The sequence below is a fragment of the Phaethon aethereus genome (genome assembly GCF_964289735.1).
Source record: "Phaethon aethereus genome assembly, chromosome: 4".
NCBI lineage: Eukaryota > Metazoa > Chordata > Aves > Phaethontiformes > Phaethontidae > Phaethon > Phaethon aethereus.
The window spans coordinates 48091206-48117453 of NC_138578.1; the positions used below are offsets into that span (position 1 = coordinate 48091206).

The window sequence follows — 26248 nt, forward strand, 5'->3', positions numbered from 1 at the left end:
GTAAAGCTCAATTACTGCCAGGAATGAGGAAAACAACTTAATTAATAATGCCATTTAAATGGAATTTTTATTACAATACCCAGCATAGGTATTGTAATTAACAGGCATGAGGGAGAATATAGTTTCGTTGCCATTAATCACCTTTACTTTCATTATGTGTTTATAGAAACTGTTTCTCTTTGACTTGCATTTAATTTTGAGTATTGTAATGATACTGTCACTGCGAGTTTCATCAAGAACTTTTGATTTTCCACATTCTCTCTCCATTTCTGCCTGCTTCCCTAGGTTGTGCTGGGACCTTAGCTATGACTGGAGCTTCACTGAGGTGTGTGGGTTGGAAATGTGTTCTCTCTCTGCTGATATGTAGCAGATTTTTACAGTTTGACAGGTTTATGCTTTTACCCCATTTCTCTTTCCCTCAAATTAGAGGCATTGAGGTAGAGTAATACCTTTATATATATATGATTCTTTAAAAAAAAAATTACAAATATTTTGCCTTTCCTCTTGGTCTGTTGTCATAATTTGAAGAAAGTGCTCTGAGATTTTACGGTTTACCAAATCCATATATCACAATGTATTCAAACTACCGTCCAAAAATCTACAGCAGGGAAACCTCACTTCTATGAAACTTCCTGAGAAAGCATATCAGCTATCCAAGTGTGGCTTCTTCATGTTGTCTGATTGCACCAACCACTTAGGAGAACCACATCAACGTCTCGTGTTCTTGCCTAACGTGTGCTTCTATCTCGAGCTGTGAAGGCAGCCAGTGCCTCCAGCACTATAGAAAGTACATCACTCCTTGCAAAGCCATAAGCAACTTTTTCTTTTTAACAGTCCATGGGGCTTTTAGGGGAGGCTCCAGATGCCTCTACTGCATTTGGAGGCAACAGCAGTGTTCCCTATCATCCTTTTCCCAAATTAAAGGTTTCTAGTATCAGTTTGGGCTTGATGGGAGTTGAAAGTGGCTGCTTCTCAAAGTAAGCAGCTGTGGATTAGGTGCATAGTGATGTCTTGCTTCTGACCAGAATGGATATTTCCAGGTCTTGCTCAGCTCCAAATCTCATGGGCAGCCAGCTTCTGAAGGACGGCAACACAGCGTGCAGGCCCCCGGCGTGCATGGCTCTGCTCTGCGCCTGCCAAAATCTGCTTACCTGTTGTTTCAGGCATCAGTGACACATGTTACTCTTCCCTGACAGAAGAGCAGGTCTAACTACAAGGCAGGACCAAAGGGTGTGTAGTCTCTTCAGTGTGTGGTCATAGACGTGGTGAATGCAGTACAGCACAATTACTTAGCAGGTAGAAACCACCTCCTGAAATTTCTAAAGGTTTTTAGCATCCTGAATGGACCTTAGGAAAGTCCTCGAAGTCTGAAGTGCCAATGTCCTAGTTCCAATTCAGTACTTCATAATCTTTAAAAATAGAACTATAGAAGACAGATAATTGATACTTGTGGGCCATGCCTTACTAACATCAGTTCAGGCAACTCCTTTCAGTCATTTCTGACATGTGCTTTGTAAAAGGCTGTATTCAGATACACATGTGGCTGTCCACACTGTTCTTATGCTTTAACATGAAGCTTAATATTGCAGCTAGTACTTCCATGACTTTCTGCATTACAGAGATTTTCAGCTATATTTAACATGAGATAAATTTATTTTCCTTGGTATCCCATAGCTATGACTTTTAGATACCCGTATGAGTTTCATATAACGTTTACAGCATTGCTGATAGCTCATTGTGCCTCCTTAGTGTGAAAATATTTTGTAAACAATAACGTAATTTCTTATGTTTACTACATTCTTTCAAAACTGGGAGACACAGAATGACTCGTTAGAAAATGAACTTGTTATGCTTCACCACCTTATTGGGCTGAGTTTGGCTGAAAGTGTTTTTAACATCTTTCATTGAAATAGTACAAAATCTAAACATGTTGAACATCTATGTCTTGAAACATGAACATTAAACATACTTTCTGGTCTCTTACAAGAATACCATTATGGATAATGCCTTTCGTTGATGTTTTTTAAGCAAATATCTTGTTACTGTGTTTCAGACTTAAGTGCAAAGCATAATATAATATAATATTTACTATTTCAGGAGTGCACGGTATTAATATTTGATTGGTGGTGTGGATGTCACACACTATTATTGTTAGTGGCACTGAGAGTAAAACATTCATTGAGAAAGATAATCCTCACACAGAAGAATGTAGGAACATGTAATTGGCAGTCAGGAGGTTCAAAGAGACTTGACAAGATTTCAAGGGATTAATAAAGTTAATCCGTCAAGGAGCATACCCACCTCTGCTCTGAAAAAGGCTTGTGTTCTAATTAAGATTTATCACAAGGTTTTTGGCAATAGTCCTGTCACCCTTCCACTTTTACCCAGTGGAGCAAATTGAAACTCGGTAATCCTGGCAACATAACAGGTGTAATAATAAACTGCAGGACTACATTATGTCATTGTCCATAGGTCCCACACTCTGTGATTCTGCCATCATACTTGATACAATATGGTGGTTTTTAAGAAATCTGGATGGTGTTTTCAGGAATACTGAAATCTCTTGCAAGCACATCATGTAGAGATGTGGGCCCTTCTGCACTCCTCCTATAATCTTCTGGCAGACTCCCAAATAGTAGCAATTTTTCAGCTTAATGAGAAATGAAGTTAAATTACAGCAGCTATTTCTTTTGGATAAACAGCAAGCTTAAAATAATTTAGATATGTAGTTCCTATTCTATCAATGCACGCAAACGTGTAGTATATTTTAGTACTATGTAAGGATATGTAATACTTCAAATGTATGCTTATGTTTAAGAGATTTTTGCAAAACAGAGATGAAATTACTCAGGTGATTACTCAAATTCTTGTAGACATAGGATTACAGTCTTCTCTTCTTTGCTGGTAGTTTCCATTAATTTCTAACTCGTGTCTGTGAAGAAAGAAGCCAGCCCTTAGAGATGTGCTATCTGCTGTGATATGTGAATTATGATATGTGTATTAAAACTGGTAGTTCTGTGTATAAATTGCATCTTTTATAAATTGCATCTTTTATTGAATCATTCCTATGAAGAGAACAGCTTGGTCTCTTTTTGAATGCTATAAAAAATTGATGCTGTTAAAAATGTCTGATTTAGATGAGATTTTGGTAAAGCTCTCCATACACAAGCACTTTAAAATAAAAAGGTCAAGTACATGTGTCCAAACTTCTGGTGAGCAATATCATTTGATGTTGCATTTATGACTGAGATCGCAAGAAGACATGGGTTTTATATAGGTGTAATTACCCCACTGCAGTGATTAATTATGGGTGAATGTTAGGTGCTCTCTGAAGTAGAAAGACATCTTTAAATGTGAGATCCTTCATTTTCACATTGATGCCATTTCAGACAACTTCTTTCACAAAAACAAACAAAAAAATCGTATCTTTTAGGAATTGTTACCTATAACAGCATTTGTAGTTTTATAATCCAGGAAAAAACAAATGTGCTATAGCTGTTAAGGTCATAGAATCTTAGAGTAGTCTCGGTTGGAAAGGACCTTTAAAGGTCATCTAGTCCAACCCCCTGCCATGAGCAGGGACATCTTCCACGGGATCAGGTTGCTCAGAGCCCCATCCAACCTGACCTGGAATGTTTCCAGGGATGGGGCATCTACCACCTCTCTGGGCAACCTGTGCCAGTGTTTCACCACCCTCATTGTCAAAAATTTCTTCCTTATATCTAGTTTGAATCTACCCTCTTTTAGTTTAAAACCATTACCCCTTGTCCTATTGCAGCAGGCCCTGCTAAAAAATCTGTACCCATCTTTCTTACAGGCCCCCTTTAAGTACTGGAAGGCTGCAATATGTTCTCCCCAGAGCCTTCTCTTCTCCAGGCTGAACAACCCCAACTCTCTCAGCCTGTCCTCACAGGAGAGGTGTTCCATGCCTCGGATCATTTTGGTGACCCTCCTCTGGACCCACTCCAACAGGTCCATGTCTCTCCTGTGTTCAGGGCTCCCAAGCTGGATGCAGTACTGCAGGTGGGGTCTCCCCAGAGCAGAGTAGAGGGGCAGAGTCACCTCCCTTGACCTGCTGGCCACACTGCTTTTGATGCAGCCCAGGATACGGTTGGCCTTCTGGGCTGTGAGCGCACATTGCTGGCTCATGTCCAGGTTTTCACCCACCAGTACCCCCAAGTCCTTCTCAGCAGGGCTGCTCTCCATCTCTTCATCTCCCAGCCTGTATTGATACTGAGGGTTGCCCCGACCCAGGTGCAAGACCCAGCACTTGGTTTTGTTGAACCTCATGAGGTTCACACAGGCCCATTCCTCAGGCTTGTCCAGTTCCCTCTGGATGGCATCCCATCCCTCAGGTGTGTCAACTGTACCACTCAGCTTGGTGTCATCTGCAACCTTGCCGAGGGTGCCCTCGATCCCACTGTCTATGTCATTGTTGAAGATGTTAAGGAGTACTGGTCCCAGTACGGACCCCTGAGGGACACTGCTTGTCACTGATCTCCATCCAGACATTGAGCTGTTGACCGCTACACTCTGGATGCAACCATCCAACCAATCCGTCATCCACCCAATATTCCATCAAATCCGTATCTCTCCAATATAGAGAGAAGGATGTTGTGGGGGACCATGTTATAGGCCTTACGGAAGTCCAGATAGATGACATTTGTAGCTCTTCCCTTGTCCACTGATGTGGTCACTCCATCATAGAAGGCTACTAGCTTGGTCAGGTGGGACTTGCCTTTGGTGAAGCCATGCTGGCTGTCTCTAATCACCTCCCAGGCCTCCATGTGCCTTAGATCTTCCTAGAAGCTATGCTGTTCCATGATCTTCCCAGGCACAAGAGGTGAGGCTGACAGGTCCATAGTTCCCACTTTAGTGCGGCCTGTGGCAGAACATGGTGTGTTATTCCAATGTGCATAAAACACATTAATGACTATATGATAAAGGATGGTCCATCTAGTCCCACCTGTGTGTCATTGGCCCAGACCCACAGCTGCTTGGGCAGTTGTGATTCCTGCTGCTGTAGTGAGGAACTATGTCCCTGTGAGGAGCTGAGCTAAAAAAGAGGGTGGTGGAGAGGTTTCAGTAGGGGCATGACTGCAATCACTGAGCTGACTTAAACCTTATTTTTTTGAACCAAGGATTTGTACAAGATTGTTTGCTTATGCAGATGGCTTATGAGTTTATATTGGAGGTGTGGAGGTAAGATAGAGTTGTGTAAAAAGGCCTCTTTGGTGAACTCAGCGTATCCATTCTATTTTTAAATACGGATTTAAGCGGAAATTCTGTGGTTTTGCAAGTTCATCTGCATGTAGTGGTTGGTTTATGCATCTGCATAATTGCACAGTTCAGGTAGGTGAGTGGTAATTATCATGGATAGATCTAAATCACTGTGAAGAAGTTTTTTAAAGAAGTTATAGGTTATTTTGTTGTGGCCTCGATCACATACCTTTGATGTACAAGTGGACTGCTGTAATCGTGATATCATCAAGCCTAACAAACAGCAAAGGATTAGAAAACCTATATATTGACTTGCACGTTCAATCAACTTGCGTATGATCTCAGCAGGAAATACAAAACAAAAGCTAATTTATGGAAAAATATGTAGTTCTAATCACAGTTTAGCTCTGTAGGGTTCCAAATAACACACTACAATCTCTACGTGCAGATGCTTTCATCTTACATTCCAGATCTGGTGACATTCCAAAAGTTCTTATCAAACCTTATTATCATCTTTTATTAAAGGTTATTACATTTCTTTTTATTGCATGTTTGCTGTAATATTCTGTTATTCTTAATATGGAATAAAAACCTTTGATCTTTTTTAGCCAGTCATGAGATGGAATATGCAGCATAAGTATTTCACTATATACTATAAAATCCCAGCTCGATGTGTCCTTTGAACATCACATTAATTGGCCCCTGTTTCTTTTTCCTTTGGTTCTTAAATCTTTTCATCAGGCTGCACTTCTCTATGCCATCAACATGCAAATAGGTTATGCATGATCATGTAGTGCCATTTCATTATTATTATATCCCTTGAGATTTTTGGGGTTTTGTTGGGTTTGGGGATTGGGTGGTTTTTTGTAATAAATTAGGCTTCTGAACTACAAAAATGTTTGGACCTGTTCATTGATGTTCTTGCCTAAGAAAGATGTTTCCAATGAATTTTGAGACATTACATCAGCATTACTTTTCTTAACATTACTGTTTTATGAGGGCTGTGATCTAAAGGATGTCGCCCTGAGCAAGACTTCTGTTGGAGTTGTGGAAAAAAACTAAGATAGATGAGCACAAACCTGAGCCTCAGCTGTTTTCCAGAAAGCAAGTTTAAGGGAGAAAAGGGAAGGAGTTAAAGATTGAGAAGGAAGAGAATAAAGAAATGCCTGAAGGAATACAGAGAAGTAATTATCCTGCAGTCTTAACCTAGTCTTGAAAAACGTAAATCAGGGGAAGTTTTTTTTCTCTCCCACAATACTTGACAACAAAATCATTGCTTATGACTTTATTAGATAGAAACCCAAAATTTATGGAATGTTTTTTATGCCTTTGTATGAACGAAAAGAGACAAAACAACCCTTGTCTCAAAGGAGTCAGCAATATAATATGCACTTCCCCATCATTTCTGTACCTGTAATGATTTTTCACCATCTTGTTAACTGTGAACAACATTATTTGAAAAAAATTAATCTATGTTTAGGAGAATGCCCAGGATAATACTGAAGACTGTTTAGGTAATACTGAAGACTATTGCATAATGGGGAATGTTGGATGATCATCAGAATAAATGGATAAATCTGAAACAATGCAAAACAGATACAACTTAAATAAGAGGCTACTGAATAATGATCTTTGTTTTTGTTTTAAGAAATCTGGATTCTCCCTTAAGCTTTGAATGTGCCTCACATAATGCTGTTGACAGAACTAGACTATTGTTACATAAAGTCCCTGGCTTGACAACCGGGACATCTAGCCATACAAGTTTGCAGAGGAATAAATGTTCCATTTTTGGGTGAATGTAGTAAAAATAGTTACACCGAGACTGCCACACATCTTTCTTAACAGTTCGAATGCAACATTACTTTAAAGTGACATATAATCATCTTTGATTAGAGGTCAAAGAAAGTAAGTTTATCCATAGTAGATAGCTGATACATCTTTGTTGCTCTATTTTTTCTAGGCAATTTTTTTATGATGTGTTCTGCTTTGTTAAAAGGCCCTCAAGCAAATGAGGAATAAAGGTTGGATTTTTTTGCAGGTGAAACAGTAAAATCAATGGACCCGTTCAGCAGTTCAGGTTAAAAGGGAAGAAACCATACTTTTTCAGTTACGGTATTGATCTTGATAGGTATCGCTAAGTTTTTCATATAATGCTATACGGACGTGTTTTAAATTCAGAATATAGGTTTAGAAACTTTTATATGATGCTCCTGGTGGCTAAGCTTTTGAAGATGCTCAAAAGCATGTATTTTTAAGTTATTTTAAGTTTAGAAATAATAGGCTTTTTGTTGATTTGAGAAAAACAGTAATGAATACAGAACTTGTTTTTATAACTTTTAATTCACTTTATTTAAAATTTTAATTAACTATTTTTAATTCACTATTTGATCTGCAGCAACATCCAAGGCATCCTATTATCTTAGAAAAAAAGCAGATGAATGCAAATCACTGACAGTTGATTTGCACATCTTGTGGTCCACTCCAGGTCCTTCAGAATAAAATAGGTTTAGATTCTAATTATAGCTGCTAGAAAAATATATGGGAGATAATTTTTAAAACCACTTCAATGTTCAAATATTTCATTTGAAAATGTATTGCCAACAGGGAGATGAACTAGAAGATAATCCTTCAACAAGATTGAGCAATAATTGCAATTTGCTTAGTTTAAATTATAATCTTTTTGCATTGCTTTAAATATAAATGATACTCACTTTTCCTTATGTGCAAGTGTGCATATATATTATTCTATTAATTCTAGGGAAGCAATTTTGTGAATCATGATTTGAAAGCACTAGCACCGAGAAATATGTAGCAGTAGCTGCCCTGGAAGATGAGTACAATCACACTTAGCAAGAAGCTCATCTTCAAGCACAGCTTCATGAATAATAAGACTTGATTACCATACCTTGTAGAACGCATGGGAGAAAGGAAGGAGGGTCACCAACATCATTCAGTTCCTCTTGCCAACTTTCCCCACAGTGCTGAGTTCTTTATGTTTGTAGAACATAAGCCATAGGCCTTACCTCCAGAGGTCTTGGGGAGATGCTTGCTACTTAGAGATAACCAGTGTTTTTTCTGTCTGCTGTCTAATCTTAATTTTTCATTTGTCATTATTCTAAGAAGAGCTGGAGGAACACTGGAAGTTCATTTTCCACTTCAGGCAACTCTGTTTCTGCTTCCGTCTACTAAAAAGAATCCTCCTACCTGTGAACTCTTGTTCCCCTGAAATGCACTGTGTCACCTTCAGAATTCTTTCACTGCAAAAAACAAATGTACCAAACTCAGAGTGGAAGCTGTTGAATTACTGGCACTTCTGACCAATACTTCAGAGGCTTCAAACTCAAACTTTGGTTACCTCTCCAGTTACTGTAGGGCTATTTCTTGAATAAAGCCTCTGCTTATATGCATGTGTTCTTAAGAAATCTGGATTCTCCCCTAAGCTTTGAATGTGCTTTGTTCATCCTAATCACCTGCATCTTTAATGCCTTCACTTGCACAGCTTATAGGGTGTTTGCTATGCCCTTTGTTTTTCATATGAGCCTATTTGCCACCTACAGTACTTTATAAAAAGATACGGTTGATCTTGGTGAGTTACGATAGAGATGCCCTTGAATTTTAAACAGAACAATAAATAAGTTTCTCTGGTTTTTACTGCATATTTCTACTTTTTCCTACAAAGAAAAAAATATTCTTTCTTTCTGATAGCGATCATAAACCCCAGTATTGTATGTATACTCACATCTGTGTCCAGCCGTTGTTTTCTGTTCAGAGCTACATCCTGGACACTGGAGGATGCTAACACCTGCCTAATTTCTTTATCAACTAGCTGTCCCTGTCTTCTTACCATTCAAGTGTATGAGAAGGGAAAAAAAAAAAAAGGGATAAGCCCAATTTTTGCTAAATGGAGAAACAGCTGTGTAAATTGGTTTTCTGTTACAGTTCTTTTTTGTGCCTTATAGCTTTGGCAGAAGAGAGCTTTGAGCCAGTGAGCAGAGCAGCGAAAGGAAAGCACTCCCCAGTCAAATGCAGCAGGTAGTTGTCAGCTCTCACAGTTCCAGTTCTGCCATGTAGCTATATAAATTACCCGTCTCTCTTACCACCTACTAATAAAGGGGCTGATTTCTTTTTGGCTTGCTGAAGAAAGTCTCAAAGAGGGTTTTGAAGTGATAATACAGTGTGTTTGCTCAAGAACAAGTTCCTTGCAAAGGGAATGCATACAGCACAGCGATGCAGCTTAAGAAGGGAGCATGCAAGACAAATGGGCTGGCAACATCAAAAGAATAAAGGGGCCTGATAGCAGTAACTTCTTCCTGAAGCAGATTATTGTAAAGTGTTTTACACAGTGTAAACTAGTCATTTTATTTTTTTTCAAGTGTTTGCTGTGAAATGTAATCTTAGTTGCTGTTTTAATTATCAAGTGGAGATGAAGGCCTTGTAGACTGATTACAAACCAAAATAACTAGACCTCAATTACAGAGTGAAAGGTAAGATCAACCAAGCTTGAAAACGTAGTTTCAGGTGGTTCAGAAACCCTTCAGTGAACTGTGTGGTGACAGATGGTAGGATTACCTGGTAGCCTGTAACAAATGATAGCATGTTTGTGTTAACAGCAGTGCTACTGTGGGTATAAATGCACTCCCTTAATTCAGAGCTCTGAATCTTTTGAATATCCCAGTCCATTTGGCACATGCTGCTCTGCAGAAATATAAAGGGAGGGGGCAAAAGTCCAACTGTTAGTTTGGAGGTTACTGTTGTATGTTTGAGATTTGTCCTGGAGAATTCAGCCGTATCACCCAGTACCACGCAGACACCGGTGCTGTGCTCAGCTCATGCAGGAGCAGCGCAGATCCTAGAGGACTTTCTCCTCACTGATGGCGCTCCTTCCCACTCCGTTAGAGGGAATGGAGTCCTGACCATTTTAACTATGACCCCACTCTAACGGCTGGTCATAATGCTCATAATTTGTCCAGTAGCAGTACAAATACCACCTTCAACAGCTCTGTCAGTCCCAAGGTAAAATGCTCTTATAACTCCAGCAAATGAAGAAGATCTGTTGCTAGCTAGAGATTACTTGCAGAATAGAGATGGGGACCGAAACAGCAGAATAGGCACAGGATATTGTCATCTGTTTCTCTGCTTAGAAAGTCATCCTGTTCCCCGATGAGAGCAATCATCCCCGTCTTGATACAAGTAAAAGGAGGCTTTTGTTAGGGCTTGTGGGCACATTTGGAACTGTGACAACCCATATTTTCTCCCATCCCCTGAGGGTTCATCCATGCTTGCAGCTGTGGGTTATTTGGATTGAGTTGTTGTGGTCTGTGACCACAGCCATCACAAGCTGCGTGCCTTCTGGTTAGAGGCATCTGGCATTCTCAGACAAGTCCTTGCTGCCATCAAAGATGATGAAAGTTGTTCCAGTGTTAATACTCTCATAGATTTGGCAGACACAGAACTAATTACTCTAGGAAGGGTCTCTTGTCATCATTGGCATTGGCATTGTCTAACAGCAAATAAATGCCAAATTCAATGGGAATAAAACACACCCGACAGGCAATATCAATCCAAAAATTAAGAAACTCCTGTAAAGCAGTTTAGATCCCCAAAGTTAGATTTGGGACTAAAATAGCAGCTAAGAATAGAGAAATATATTTTCCGTTATATGTTTTTGCTTTAATTTTGCTTCATATATCAAATTCTTCATAGAAAGAATTAAACCTACCATTTTTCTGAATATAATAGAAACAGAGAAGGGGATTGAACTCTACATCCCTATCCCAAAGGCAGAAGAAAGCCTTCATCTTTTTCTAGACCTGAGGAAATGAAACAAAGATACACACCTCTGCAGTCTGCCTGCATCATTCCCCCTCTGGAAATTCAGAACTGGTTCATAACATTTGACTTGAAGGTGTCAGACCCCCTGCGGAGGAGTGTGCAGTTACCAGTACCGGGTGCTGCTTATCAGACTCATGGGGGCTTATCAGACTCAAGAATTTTTAACGGGTGCCTCACTGTCCTTGTAACACTGATAAAGGCTTAAAGTTTGCTTTTATATAGATGGCTGGCTGAGAAGAGACCGGTCTTGATTGACAAAATAGTGCATGAATTTGTCTTAATCAACGAATTTACCCATGTTCTTGAAGTTCCCCATCTCAAAAGAAATTGCACCTTGTATGTGATCCTGTATCAACAAGCCTAATTCTTTCATGTTGTTTTCATACGTTTGTAGTGAAAGGACAATTCTCTAAATTCCATAGTGCTGTTTCAGAGAGATTACATAGTTGAATTATTTAGTGTGTTAGTACACACTGTAAGTTTCAGGTTGTCATTGGAGTTGTCAAGCAACATTTTTGGTCTGCTTCAAAAATATCCCAATATTCACAATCTGTGAAACAGCTGCATGTATCCATCTGTTCATTTTTATTAAATGTTGTTTATTGAATTTGGTGTTAGCTCGGTGTCAAAAGTTGAGAGATCAGTAGTATTTTTGAGGGATACAACTATTACTATATTTGACAGTGAACTACAGTGGGACTCACATCAGTACAAACACAAAGAAAAGGTAATTGTCACTTACCTTGCAGTAACTGGTTCTTTGAGATGTAATCAATATAGATCCCACAGTCCGTCCCTTTGAAGACTTCAAATTCCAGCTGTTTTGAATTATGAGGGAATGGCTAGAAGGTCATGTCAGACCTTCCCCTACCGATCTCCCAGTGGAGCGTGAAGAAGCACAGGGCATGTACATAGCATCAGCAGACAGAGCTGTTAATGATGTTCTAAACTCATGTGTTTGGAAGGGATGTACTTCTAGAGTTACAAAATGAATGTCACTTTCTTTTTTTTCTCCTGAGAGTATTAAAAGTGATAAGAAGCCAGCAAAGTTAGGAGAGGTGATTTAGATCTCCAGACTGAAGACAAGAAATGTACTGGGTTTGAATCATTAAATATTTAGCTCTTTGCAGTCTTTCATTGCTGCCAGTGAACTAGTATAACAGATAGTAGAGTTTGACCCCAGAGATTTTGATGAAATATGTTAAAACAGATACAATCATCAGATGATGAATACATAAATAAGAATTTCAGCTGAGATAGGGCCAAAGTAATAATGGCTAATTCTAGTGATGAGCCAAAAATGGTGGTGGTCAGATTTATGGTTTAACAAGGGATGAGAGGGGAAAAAAGAAATAAGGTTTTAGGGTCAAGGAACATTCTATATTATCAGGATTTGACAGGCAATTTAAGGTCTGAGAAAGAAGAGTAAGAGTAGAGTCAGAGACCTGGAACAAAGAGAATGTGTCATCTATAGTGAGGATTTCAGCCTTTGAAGCGTTCAATAATAGATCTTTGGTTGCGTTCTGGTTTTTTGTTTTGTTGGGAGTGAGGGGGAGGATTTAAGGCAATGACCTGGCAGAGACGGTCTTCATTCGGCAGTGTTCACTGTCTCCCTGACTAAACTTCCAGTGATGCCTGTTGGTCTTAAGTAAGGGCTTCCATGGTCAATACAGAGAATTTGAAAGATCGGAGATTAAATCAAAAGGCATGAAGAATTGTTTGTCATTAGGATAGAAGATCTGAACAAATTAGTAACATCAACTATAGCAGTGATCTGTTTCAGAGATAGAAGGAGCAGAAACAAGATACAGTGAATTATCTTCCCTATATTTTGAACTAATAGTTAAAATACACTGGAAAAAAATTCTGTAATAATGTATTTTTATTCCCCAGTAGCACTGAAAGACTATTTCAGCTTTGGAGATAACTGCTGTCACAGAATCATCAAACCCATGTTATACCAAACACAAATTAGAGTAATTACAATAAAATTAATTGTGGTGGTATCGTAGGGTCATTGGAAGAGAAGGAAACACACCACAGATAGCAAGAAATTTCATACATTATGTGTGTCACAGTACAGCATTAAGGCTGGGGTTTTTTCCATATTTTTGCTCTAAAAGTTTAGTCCAGGGGTTCATTCATTAATCCCTGGTGATATCAAGGTTCCTTAAGTAGTTCCCCCTAACACCATGGAAGGTTGACTGTCTTTCATAATTAGCTTAGCTAAACGTTTTAACATAATATCACCTTTCTAATAAACATGGTTGTGGGGAATTAAGTAGTTCAGAAACCTAGCTTATGCATTATCATTACCAGAGCAAAGTGCCCCAGTGTCTCCAGCTCCGCTAATGGTCTTGGCCGCATTCTGTAGACTAGCATGGGGAACGGGCACCTAACTGGAGGTTGTGCAGGGTGTTGGTGACAGCAAGAAAAGGAGTGTTCATGTCTTAGGTTAGCCCTGCAACACCCGCAGCACCCTCCTTCCTCTCCCCTTGCGTTGTTTCTTTTCCCTTTCTGGCTGTCCGGAACGGATCCATCTGCCGGTGAAACTGCTTATTTTAGTAGGTCATTTAGGAGCTCACTTAAATGATTTGTCTCTTCAGAAGGATCAAAAATGAAAAAAGAGAAAAGGACATAATTACTGCCTATCCTTTTGAACATTGATTTGGGAACAGTAAAAGACTCAAAATGAGACTGGTGAGCTTTCTGTCAACTGCGTTCACCAAAAGCACTGTATCATTAAAGGACAGTGGTAGTAATTGCTTAGTGCCATTGCTAAGTTGAACTATTAGTCTGTGAATGCTTGTTCCTGTAATTTAATTTTTTTAATGTATGAGTTGCTATTCCGCCGCGAAGCGTGGAAAGCCATTATTTGTGCAATTTGTCATTGTGGTTAAAAGCATCAAATAACCTATATCCTTTACCACCAGCAATGCATCTGTTTGGCCTGAACTGGCAGTTGCAGCAAACTGAAAATGATACATTTGAGAATGGAAAAGTGAATTCTGATACTGTGCCAACACATCCTGTAACAGTACCTGCTGGAGAAAATGGTAAGTGAAAAAGGCACCAATTTCTCTCCTTCTTTTGAAGCATTTCTTTTCTTTGTGTATTACTTAACATCACCAGATTTTAACGCTTTTCCTCCGAAATTCTGTGCATTCAATGAAAGTACAGAGCATTTGTAAGTAACAGTAATTTTAAATAGACATGTCGATATTAAACAGGAGTTGTATTTCAATTGAAAAGAGTGTACCATTCCTCCTACCTAGCATGTGAAGGGAGTGATGAATCCTGTGCAGTAGTGTTGAACTTACTAGGAAAGCTGGCTGTCAACCAAAATTCCTCATGGGAATTTACATGTAACATTTGATGAGGATAGAAAAGCTGTCATGACATCCAGAGAAGCAGAACCTCCACGTACTCTAAAATCCTTGATAACCTAAGGATTGTTGCAGGGTCCTTGGAGAGAGAAGGATGGTGCTGAGGCTGGCTCGAACCATCCTGCCTGAGAGGCTGGGGTCTCATGCTGCAGAAATGGCCACAACAAAGCCAGGGAGCTCGAGGTGATAGGACGTGCTATTTCATAAGGGGGACCTGACACCAAGATTTGATCTTTGGGAGTCCCAACAACCCCTGGATAGTTTTCAGACAGAAGCCTTGCCTGTGACAGAGAGACATAATCTCTTTTTCTAAAGGCTTGACACTAGAAGAGGCTCTGCAAGGGAGTTTTGACTATTTTTAGAGCTTCTCTCTTAGCTGTGTGTATAAGGCAACTCATGATCAAGGAGCTTCCTATGGTATGATGACCTCGCTATGGAATGGCTTGCGTTTTCCTCTCTAGATTATGATGTTTTCTTTTTTTAATTCCTCTCTGAAATTTAATAGGTCATGTATAATATGTTCATTTGTTTTCTCAAAGTCTCTAGCATATAAAATGAGTCTGAATCATCCAAGCAATATATAAAGAAAAAACAAACAAACAAACAAACAAAAACAAAAAAACTTTATTAATTTTGTTGTAAGAGCTTTTAAAATACAAACCGCATAAAGGGATTATTTTTTATCGACCTTTTTCCATGTTGCCCTTTAAGAGTCTCAAAACATTTAAGAGCCTCTGCACTTTTGGCTAACAGAGGCTTTAAAATCAATATTTTTTGAATGGAAAACTTGATTTAAATGGTTGATGAATGCGGTGTTTGCTTCATTACACAAAAATCCATTTTCCCTTTCACAAGGCAAAGCTGACCTCTTTACCACTGAGGAAGAGGAAGCCTCTGCCAGCAGTTGACATCTTGAAAATTTTTCAAGTTATCACAGCTCCAAGTTATAGAAAAGATACAGCTCAGTTCATTCTTTTTGTCATCTTTGTAAGCATATGAAACTTCTCCAGTAGGACTTTTTCTTTTTTCATTTCCTTTACCCTACTGCCTTTTTCTTGGACTTAGATGTTCATTATCTCTTTCTGTGTTCTTACTTGTTCTGAATGAATAGCAAAAAGCTACTGTATGGTTAATGAATATTGATGCTGCAGTGACAGCTCATCGTCCCACTGTCTTCTGGCCTGAGTTCTTGTATAAATTTTATAAATTTTGATAATATTAAAATTTTCTACAAATTAAAACCTATTATACTTTGCCTTGAAAATAAAAGGAAATAAAAAAATAGGTCAAATCCCATTTTTCCTCCCTTATGTCCCTAAACACTGTACAAGAGAACAGGGTTAATTTCACTCACTGTTAAAATGCTGTCCTCTGCAGAATAGGGTAAGTGGTCATTTGTCAGCATACATCAATACTAAAGAACAGACAGACCAGAGAATACACACTTTAAACCACAAAAGGAAAGTTAAACAGAAGAGAAAGTGTGATAACTAGATGTGAAATTTAAGGAGGGGGCTCCTGTGCTATCATACTGGTTACTGAAAACTGTAAGGAAGAATCAGCAAAGCCTTGGTTTGGATACTCGGGCAGCTGTACAACTTTCAATACTGCCCCTCTTTAGCCCCCTGATAACATCCTGGTGCTCCGATTCAGGTGGGAGAAATTACGAGTGTTGTATGGGCCAGGCATTTTGGTTTTTTACTCTGTCTTGTATATACTATGGATAATCCTCGGCCTGCTTTCGTCCGAATATCAGAGCCGTCTGTGACTTCGATCCCAGATATTCATTTGCCATTCAGAAGTACAGATACTTTGTGTGATGAATTAGCAAAGCTTAAACTTGAAAATGCATCCTCCTTATGACCTCTGAAGAAAATTCATCTGTGGTTTACCTAGAAATAGCTAGTCATAAATTGAGAGTAAAAGCATGTCAAATCATGCTGAAATGCAAATCGTTTGTTAAGCGAAGCCTGAATCTCTGAACAAGCCTTTTCCAAAGGTTTTTTGTTTGTTTCTTTTGTGGATTTTTTTCCCTCTCCCAGTGCTTCTCTCTATATGAACAATAAACTGATGGCAGCATAGCCCCTGCTTATCTAGACGTGCATGATTCAGGGCTGCGTAACGTGGTGTAGGAAAGTGTGTTTTCTATGGATATGACGAATTTTATAGGGCATTTCAATTGTAATTTGTAAGCAGTACTTAATCAAATACAAACATTTACCTGAAGTGCATAAGGCTTTATCTGTTTTAATAACTAGGCGATAGAAAAGAAAGGTTAAAAAACAGAGTTTAACCGTTATGTTCTAGCAGGTGGTCATATCTCACATGTTGCTGGCTTTATTTTGTGTCATATAAAATCTTATGTGCAATTCCAAAATACCTTATAATAATTTATGCTTAATTGCAGCTTTTTTAAAAATGCAAGGGAGGAAAAAAGGGAATGGGAAAAGAAAGGAGCATTCCTTTTGGCTTACTCTAAATGCGCCTTTTGAGATTGCACTCATTAAAATACATTATACTTGCTTTAACTGATATGTATGGAGCTTTTTTGTTTTGTTTACAGTATCTTGTGTTATTAAAGGTATAGTAACTTCTTAATTAGATGTTATGGTGGGTTTTTTTTCTAGAAAGGTATGTTTTTAAGGAGAATTTTGATTTCATTTTTTGAAGTTGTTGTTGCAGAAGGATGTATAGCAGATGTCTCACAGAAACAGACCTGAATACAAAGTTTTTCAATGGAATGAGAGAATGTGCTATTGACTGTCTGTAAATCCAGCCTTGCAACCTAATATTCTAATTAGTACTGCATTTGAAGGATGGAAAATGGTATTATGTGTGACACTATACAGCAATCATTGTTGAGCATTTTTGTGTTTTGGTTGTGCATTCATTTTTATTCTGTGTTATAGATACTCAATTATTCACAGTGTGTCTTCTGTTTTAATCTAAGGTGTTTTAATCTAATTCTGTTTTAATTTAAGGTGTGCAGATATGGAGAGGGAGTTTGACTTCGTGTCATTTCAGTTACATTTGTGAATTATTTTTCTTGCATAATAATTGTTGTTTATTGCTTTAAATATTTGTTTAGCTCAGGATTTTGTCTACCTTAACCTCAGACAGTCAAAATACAATTTAGAAATAATAAATATATAAAATATATAAAGTATTTTACCTATTAGTTAGCCCTAATGCATTGGATTATCGGTATCATGAATGTATCATATAATGATTGTATATATTAGTATGTGATACAGCAAATTAATGTATTTTGTAAATTCAATAATAGTATTATCTAGCAATATAAGTACAAATCATGTTATAAATACTGTTTACCTATAAATATTTATGTGTATTTGTATTGTCTTTTGGGGAGCGTCTGTGAAAGAAGAAATTTTGCGGATGGAGAAGGAGTATAATGAAAGAGAAGAGGCTAGGCATTTTAAAATTTGGTTTTTTATTTGGTCTATTAAGTCATTATGGAATTGTGTGAATGAATGTGACATTTCATATTTTGATTTAAAGCTGCGTATAGGAAGTCTTTAGAATGTGAAAAGGAAATTATGACACTACTAAGATTTTTCTTACGCCCATTGAGATACAGCAGGGAACAAAGAATAATGTATACCCTATTCTTAGGAGGGCAAAAAACTAGTGACCATTTTGGGAGAGGTAGTGTGGCATGTGGCTACAGGGTAAAACTAACTCTCTTCTGGTGAAGAAAATGGGAGTCTATAGTATCATTATCTGCTAAGGATAAGCACTGAAGCCCAGTGATGGGCATTCCTGGCAAGTTCGTCAAAATGTTTGATAAATGGCACCTACGCAAGCTATCTAGTTCATCTTTTCAGTAACAAGAGGTAGTTGGTTTTCATTTCAAATGTAGAAATCGGGGAAGTTGCAGATCAATACTGCAAACAAGTGTTTATTGTTTAGTGATTACCTCTCATCACTGCGTGAATTTATACGACACGCTTAAATTTGAAGGAAGTGGCAAGAAACAAATGCTTAAGTGAACCCAAATAGTGAATACAGATCCATCTTCTAGAACAACATTTGAATATTGTGAAAGGTTAAGTCCAAAGTTGTAAAAGCATCAGAATCACCCTGAAAAGTGTAAAACAAAAAAAGATTTCTCTACGATCAGATATTTCACTGTCTCTTCTCAGCAGAACACTGATCACTATGATGATCCTCCAAGTGAGGCATTTTCAGTGACTGCAACGCCGTTGTGGAACAGCTCTGGTGATGATACAAGCCCCCACTCAAGGCCTCTCAGTAGCACTTCTGAACCTGTTTAATTCAGCAGCAGTCTCTTCATCCTGGATGCATGAAAAGTGGCGAGGATCAATCTGTGACCTCACCTGGCATTTCAAATTTTAATCTCGTTTTTTTAAGTCTAAATGTTTGCAAAAAGGTTGTGTCAGTTTGTTCCATCAAATGATGAATAATGTAGAATTTGAACATAAAAGACAGGGCAGCAACAGAACATTGTCAGTTCTTTAGAACGCTTGTACGCAAACAAGTCAGCATCACTTGAACATGCTTGTCACATTCAGATGGGTTTAGTTCAATCTTCATAATAGACTAGCTGCTGAAAAAGAACGAGTATAAATTGGTAAAAACACAGTGGACTGTAAGATTGTAACCACAGTTCCATTTATATTGCTTCACTCAAGGCTCACCGTGATGAGCCAGCCACTTAAGTGTGGCATTACTTGCTTAATCCACAGTTGACATGTGTTGCTAAGCAAGTTTTTGGACACATCTTTGCATCTTAGTCTAGATTTGACAGTGCTGATTCCATCAAATTGAAGTAGACTTTGACCCTGGCACCAGCTTCCGAGACTGCCTGTGTCCAGCCACACCAGGTGGAGTTCGTGCCTGAACATCAGATCTGAGTCTTTGGCCTCAAACAAACCAGATGCAAACTCGTCTACAGCATTCCAGATTTTAAAGCTGGGTGGTGACAATTTGTGCAAACCGCTGCTTTAGTGCATCAGTCTTGGTTGTTCTGTTTCCTGCGAATCTGGCAGGTAGAAGACACTACCCCAACTAAACCACAGATTGTTTGCTGGTGAGCTTTGAGAAAGGTGTGGAATCTCTGCCAGATTTAGGGTGTGCCGGCGTGCCAGTGGGCGATGTGGAGAGCTCAGAGCTGTCACAGACCTGTGCTGTCCATAGTGTCCAGCTCAGTGCCTTGCAGGGTCATCAGCTTTACAGTTTTACCCCTTTCATTTTTTTATTTGGTTAGCGCGTCACTGAGGTGGCACAGGGCCTGGCAGATTGGATGATGCTGTTCTGTACTTCAGTGTAGATTTGGTCTCTCTTGCCTGGACTAACCCACTTGAAGAAAAAGTTCGTTGGGAATATCTAAAGTTTATGTCTTATTTTCTCCGGTTTTTAACACCACAACCGGTAAACCTGTTTTTTGGCGTTAGCGTTTGACATCATCTGTCTTCTACATGTTAGCATCTTCTTTGCTGCTTCTGGGCATTTCCAAGCCATCATCACTGGTCTCCTAAGGCCAACTGATAGTTGCACAAATGCTTTGTAGAGAAAAATCATTAATGCCCTTCAGTGCTATGTTCTTACTCCTGGTAATTGGCCTGCAGGATAAATACATATTCATGATACAGAAAGTAGTGAAAGTACCAGACTTTGACATGCTATTATACATTTTACTCAGGAGATAGTGTGGGCAAGGAGGTGATAACAAGCTCGGGGCTGAGGCTAGGGAGTAGCAGAGGATGTAGGCATTATGGCAAGGGAAGCATAAGGACATAGGAACAATGGAGCAGGAAACATTGCCTTTCTTTTGGGGGAATGTAAACAAAAAAATAGGAAACCAGAGCTGTAGGCATTGTTAGCGTTGTATAAATGCTCTGATATTTAATGTAGAAAAGACTGTATAGTAGTTCTCTTCACTGCTTGTGTTTATCTATTATTCTCAAAACCCGTATGCTGAATTTCTCTTCACCTTAAAATTGTTTTGTGTGAGGCTTTATGCTGGAAAACCCTGTTAAAGTACGTGGGGGAAAGAACTAATAGTTTAATGTAGATCCTAAAACAGTTTCCATAATGCTAGTGCTTAGGGAAGTTACAGTATTTTTACTTGGTAGGTATTTGTGGTATCTTTGCCTTTTTATTTCCAAATGAGTGAATTCCCTGGGATCTTATATTCAGAAAGATTGTCAGGTAACATTTTATCTGAGGTTATTCTAAATAGTTGACAGTTTATATGAAGGATGATTGAAAGCAAGAAAGGAATACTAATTTTTGATCTCTTATTATTCTAACTTGTCAGGAAAATTAGGGGGATTTGCACAAGAAAACAACACTATAGATTCTGGAGAACTTGATATAGGCCGAAGAGCGATACAAGAAGTGCCGCCTGGGATTTTTTGGAGATCACAACTCTTCATTGATCAGCCACAATTTCTAAAATTCAATATATCTCTTCAGAAAGATGCATTGATTGGAGTATATGGCCGAAAAGGCTTACCACCTTCACACACTCAGGTGAGAACTGCTTGCATTAAAAGTAGGACACATTATTGAAAACTGTGAGCTTGTATCTTTTGTATCTTCTTTTCTTTCTCAGGATTATCCTCTTCCATTTTGCTGATTTTTATTTTTACTTTTTATACTTTATTGATCTCCTGTGATGTCCAAAATGTTTATAATACTGTAAGTGATGGGATCTAAAATGGCGGGGGGGTGGATTCTTATTTATGAGCTGTTCTGAACGCCGTGAGCCATGATGATGCTTTAGGTGCGGAGTTGTTTCACGCAGAATTTATAGGTGCTTTTTTTCTTCTGTGGTATGTAGACACATCTTTAGAAATCTAAGCGAACTAATACAGCATCTTACGGCCACACATGTGGTCAAGAGTGCCTGGCAAACACTGCATTTGCCAAATTTCCAAGCAGGAGGACAACAGTTTTTTGAGGAAGGTTCAGTTTGTTCTACAAGCATATGCTACAATATTTACAGCTTGGTGTCTCACTAAATAAATACATAAAAGAAAAAATACATAATATGTGTCTACAAAAATACTGTGAACTGGGGTTGGAGAAGTATCAGTCTTTATTAGACATTTAGTGTCTTGAAACTTTGTTCTTAAGTTTCCCAGAGGATTTATTCTGCTCCACTCCCCAGAAAGTTTCTAATGAGACTTTATGGCACATGGTCATGCGTTTGCCTAGTAACAAAGAAATACTTTCTACACATAGTTATAGTAAAGTATGAAAGAATTAATAGTCTTCTGGATTGGCAGAAGAAAGGGAGCATCATTGTCTGAGGTGGTATTTTAGAATCAATTGCATTCAGATTTTATTTTTAAGATTTAAGACCCTCCTAGTTTAGATGTCTTGCAGCTCAATATTTGTCCAGGTGCTGGCTCTGTACCATTTTTCCACCTGAAAAGGGAGTTGAGCTCATGCTTTTCTACCCCATTTAGAAAATTATGCAACATCTTGCTGTTTGCGTTTTTTAAGTGTATGGATTTGTCCGGGACACAACTCTATCTATATCAGCCTAATGCTATAATTGGAATGAAGCTTGACTGATTATGCCTGATACTCAGTTGCAACAGAAAATCCATAACTGCAAAGTTCAAATATTTTTTTTAATCCCCCTTTTTTTTAATTTTGGTTTGCATGCTACTGCACTATTTAAATTATTTTGTTTTTTCTTCAGGCATAACTTTTAAAACACCTACAACATAGAAATACTGCTAATTTTATCACCTATTTAGCAGTCACAATCCACAAGGAAGAGCTAGGATCAGCAAAGGAGTTTCATGCAGCTGAAATCACAGAATGTTATATTAGCTTTATTTTTTAGTTTAGTTTCTATTAAACTAGAGTTTACTGATTGCAGAAAGTGCACTTACGTTTATTTAAAAATTTGATCCTCATAAAAATGATTAAATGGATTTTCTTCAGACCTTCACATATGAACACCCACCCTCAGGCTGACAACAAGCATGAGAAATTCTAGCTCAAAGAAAATTGATTCAGAAAGTTATCAGCCATTGGAAATAGGGGTTTGGAATACAAATGCCATCTCAATGATAACAATAATAACAGGAGCTGGGGGAATACATGTGGCAAGAATGAATAAAACTGAAGAAGCTGATCTGGACTGTGCAATTATATGAGAAGTTATGCAAGCAGATACATCTGTGAAGAATGATCCTTCCTTGATTCTTTATCCCCGCAAAAGGTTGAAATAGGAGTGCCCTTTATCCAAAACCTCAGGAAAAGGAGCTAACTAAATATGTTTCCCATCATCTGTGTTACACAGGCTCCTTTCCCTTTGGATTCCTACTACCCAAATGCTTATTCATGTTTAAGTATGATACAACAGAAAGAATCGTATGCTAATCCTGCTACTATATCTTCTGTAGTTTCTGTGACATTTTGGATATATTGTTCCCAGGATATAGGTCAAGCTCTCTTGTCCTATTTTTTGCCTGGTATATATAATTAGAGTATTTTTTACAAACCATTTGACTGACACTCAATACCATGAAAAATTAGGCATGCTTGCTTATCAATGCCCTGGTGAACTTCTAGGGCTGCTGAAGATTCACAAGAGTGCGGGGTTATCAGAACGTTTATATGGCCTTGAACCTGGTGATGTCTGATTAAGGTGCCTGAGATAAAGCATGTATGTAATCTCCTAAAAATGCAGTTCCAGTGAGCAGTTGTTTGGGTTTGGGTTTTTTTTGTGACTTCTCCTGCACATGGGGGAGAAAAATGGAGTAAAATATTTCTCAACAGTTTAGGCCTTTCTGCTACAAAGTCTCAATCACAGGACTTCGATGAAGACACAACTTATACTGGTAAAATACGTATTTCACCAAAGTAGCTTATACACACAAAATAATGCAGAAGGACATCTAATGAAATAGAACATTAAGGGGTTTGCAAGCATAAATCTATTTATTGTTTCCTCATTTCCCCTAACCCTTATGGCTTGTACTGACAAAAGTTCTTAACTGCAAGCCAGGCAAGAGCTGGCAGGGCCAGACCAACACCCCGTTCTGGGCTTCACTGCATACCTACCCTTCCATCAGGCGAGGCAGCTTACTCGTATAGTTCCATGTGTCAGAGGAACATATTCGAAAAAAACATGAATGTCCACACTGGGACTCATCAAAGGCCCATCTAGCCCAGCATTCTATCTGTGATGGAGGCTGTTAGCAGATATGTAGAGATTAATATTGTTGCATGACAAATCTGTAGTGATTCTTCCTACAATGCACCCTTGTCTTCTAGTGTTTTAAGGCTGAAGCACTTCCCGAGTCAAAGGTGCTGACTTTGTATTTTATAACCTTTGATAGAATCTTTTTTCCTGTGAATTTGCCTAGTCACCTTTGAACCTACGGAAGCTTTTAGCATCTGTGACATTTGCAGCAAGGAGTTTCACAGCTTAACTATACATCTCGCAGTACACTCCTCAGTGTGTTTTGAGGCAGCCTCCTGGTAGTTTTAGTCTGACACCCTGTTGGTAGTGTTTTGGAAGACACAGTGGAGAGTTTCTCACCTATTTCTTCTCCATGCCGCCCTTGATTGATCTCTAGAATCCTCAACGATTTGTACTTTTTCCAGTCTATTTAGTCATTCATTGTATGAAAGCTGCTTCAATCCTTTGATCTTCCTTGTCCTTTTCTGCACGTTCTCCAGTTTTACTGCAGCCTCTTCGAGATGGAGAGACCAGAACAGCACAGAACATAGCAGATGTTGAACTACGATGGTTTCATATAATGCCTTAATGATGTCTGCTTTTTCTTTCAATCGTAGAACTGATACTTCCATAGATCTGTCTACCATAGCTCCAAGTTCTCATCCCAGAATGATAAAAGTTGGCTCAGAGCCCACCTCTGGATGTGTAAAGCTAGAGTTGTCTCATGACAACTTTGAAAAGTAGGATCTCACTCATATATATCACTTCACGTCTGCGTCTCTTGAGTGCTATCTGCCCTGATTTCCTAGTCACAGAATGACAAGTGCTAATAACAAATTTTATGCAAATGAGCAACTGCTCCCTGTTTCTCAAACGTCAGTATTTGAATTTTCCAATCTTATGTTAAATAATAGAGAACTGATTACTACCTGCACTCTGCCAGCATTCATAAAGATTCTTTACCAGCTGTCCCCGTCCAGTATCTTTGCTCATATGCCTGTGATACCCTACATGTGTAGCCACATACAACCATCTTCTTTAGCTCCCTTACAGCTTTGGTGTTTCTATGAATGCCTGCCTTCTCTCCATGTCACTTTTGGCTATAATGCAAAACTTGCATATTACATTTGCCACCATGTTCTCCATTTCTCTCCCAGACCCTTTGCCAGTTCATCCACCTCTTTTCTTGTATCCAGTTAAAAACAGACAGTGAGTAAGAGGAAACTGGAGTCTTATCTTTCCATAGTTGTGCAACCTCTGATGCCAGTTATCCTACTGCTGTGATGGACATAATGAAAATATGATAGAATTGAGCTTGGGAGGCATCTCAAGAAGTCTTTTAGTTTACACCCTTATCTTGGAACACCATCAATTGTATCTAAACCATTCCTACCAGTTGCCCAGCATTTCTTCATAAAATAATAACAGAATGCAGCAAATTTAACTCTCCTTCTGTCCCATAATCCAAAATAATAGGGATACAGCACGTAGGAAATGGCCTGATACATTGTAATCAGGGCAGAATTTTTGGTTGTGTTCCTGTGTTCTCTTTAGGTACCGAAATCAGTTTCAAGCACAGCCGCTATGTGTGTGTCACAGAGCAATCTAAGATGCATAGTTCTCTCTTTGTGGGGAATCATAAATAAATCAACCAGAAATAATTGACGGTGGCTGTCCATTCAAAACCCAATCAATGCGAGCCTGAAAGTCTTTGTGACACTTTCTAAAAACGTCAGTTCCATTGCAGCCACAGAATCAATATGTTTATTTAAAGAGACTTTAAGAATAAAAAAAGGACTTTGGTTTAAAGCAAAACTGAATGCAGTGGTAGGGCAAATCAGCACATGTAGACTCAATATAGAGGTAATTAAGTTATCCTCATAGGAAGAAAACAAAATTAGTACGTTTTTTGCTTATGAAGATAATTGTTTTTCCAGTCTGTTTCTGTTATCGTGTCCTAAATATAAAAAAACCAGCCTTTAAAAGGGTTAAGATCAATTACTGTTTTTTTGCTGGGGGACAGACTGAACAGTTAATTCCCCTCTGTATGGCTTTTAAAATGTAGTCTAAAATGGTGTACTGATCTGATAACGGCATATGTCCTTATTACATTACAAATACAAAACCATTAATTGTACCATGCTTGTCAGCCATTATATACCCTTTGTGGTCAATCAAGTACCGTAATCACTTGTTCCTGTATCAAAAATATGGTTTTCATCTGAAATTGTCCTACAAAAAATGATCCTCTGCAGTATACAAATTACAAGGTCGCTCCTAATGTCCATAAATGATTTGTTAAACCTCAGAACTCCCTGAGCTTTCTCTTTTTTAAGATACTGGTGAAAAATGCGACCAGAAAGAAGTCTGCTTGAGTCAGGCAGGAGGAAAAAAAAAAAACCTCTAAAATTGTTTTTCTCTCTCTCACAAAATAAGATAAATATTTAATTCTCTGACAAATGAGAATGTTGAGTGGTTTTGAATAATTGGTGCTCTCCCAAAACGGTTGCATTCATTTTCATGTGGTGCTGCGCATACATTCAGAGTGACAGCGTACCGAAGTACCGGCTTCTGCACATCCTAATCACGTTATGTTCTATTCTGCTGGTTCAGACAT

General features: G+C 38.5%; 1 protein-coding gene across 7 annotated transcripts in view; it reads left to right on the forward strand.

The window, feature by feature from the left end:
• TENM3 (teneurin transmembrane protein 3) overlaps window positions 1–26248 on the forward strand; it is a gene marked incomplete at both ends in the record, with an annotated part of 320770 nt that overhangs the window by 208330 nt on the left and 86192 nt on the right. For all 7 annotated transcript variants that reach the window (XM_081999411.1, XM_081999412.1, XM_081999413.1 and 4 more), the window contains 2 exons: window positions 13986–14108; window positions 20743–20957. In XM_081999411.1, coding sequence (XP_081855537.1) covers window positions 13986–14108; window positions 20743–20957 — 338 coding nt within the window. The remainder of the gene's footprint in view (window positions 1–13985; window positions 14109–20742; window positions 20958–26248) is intronic.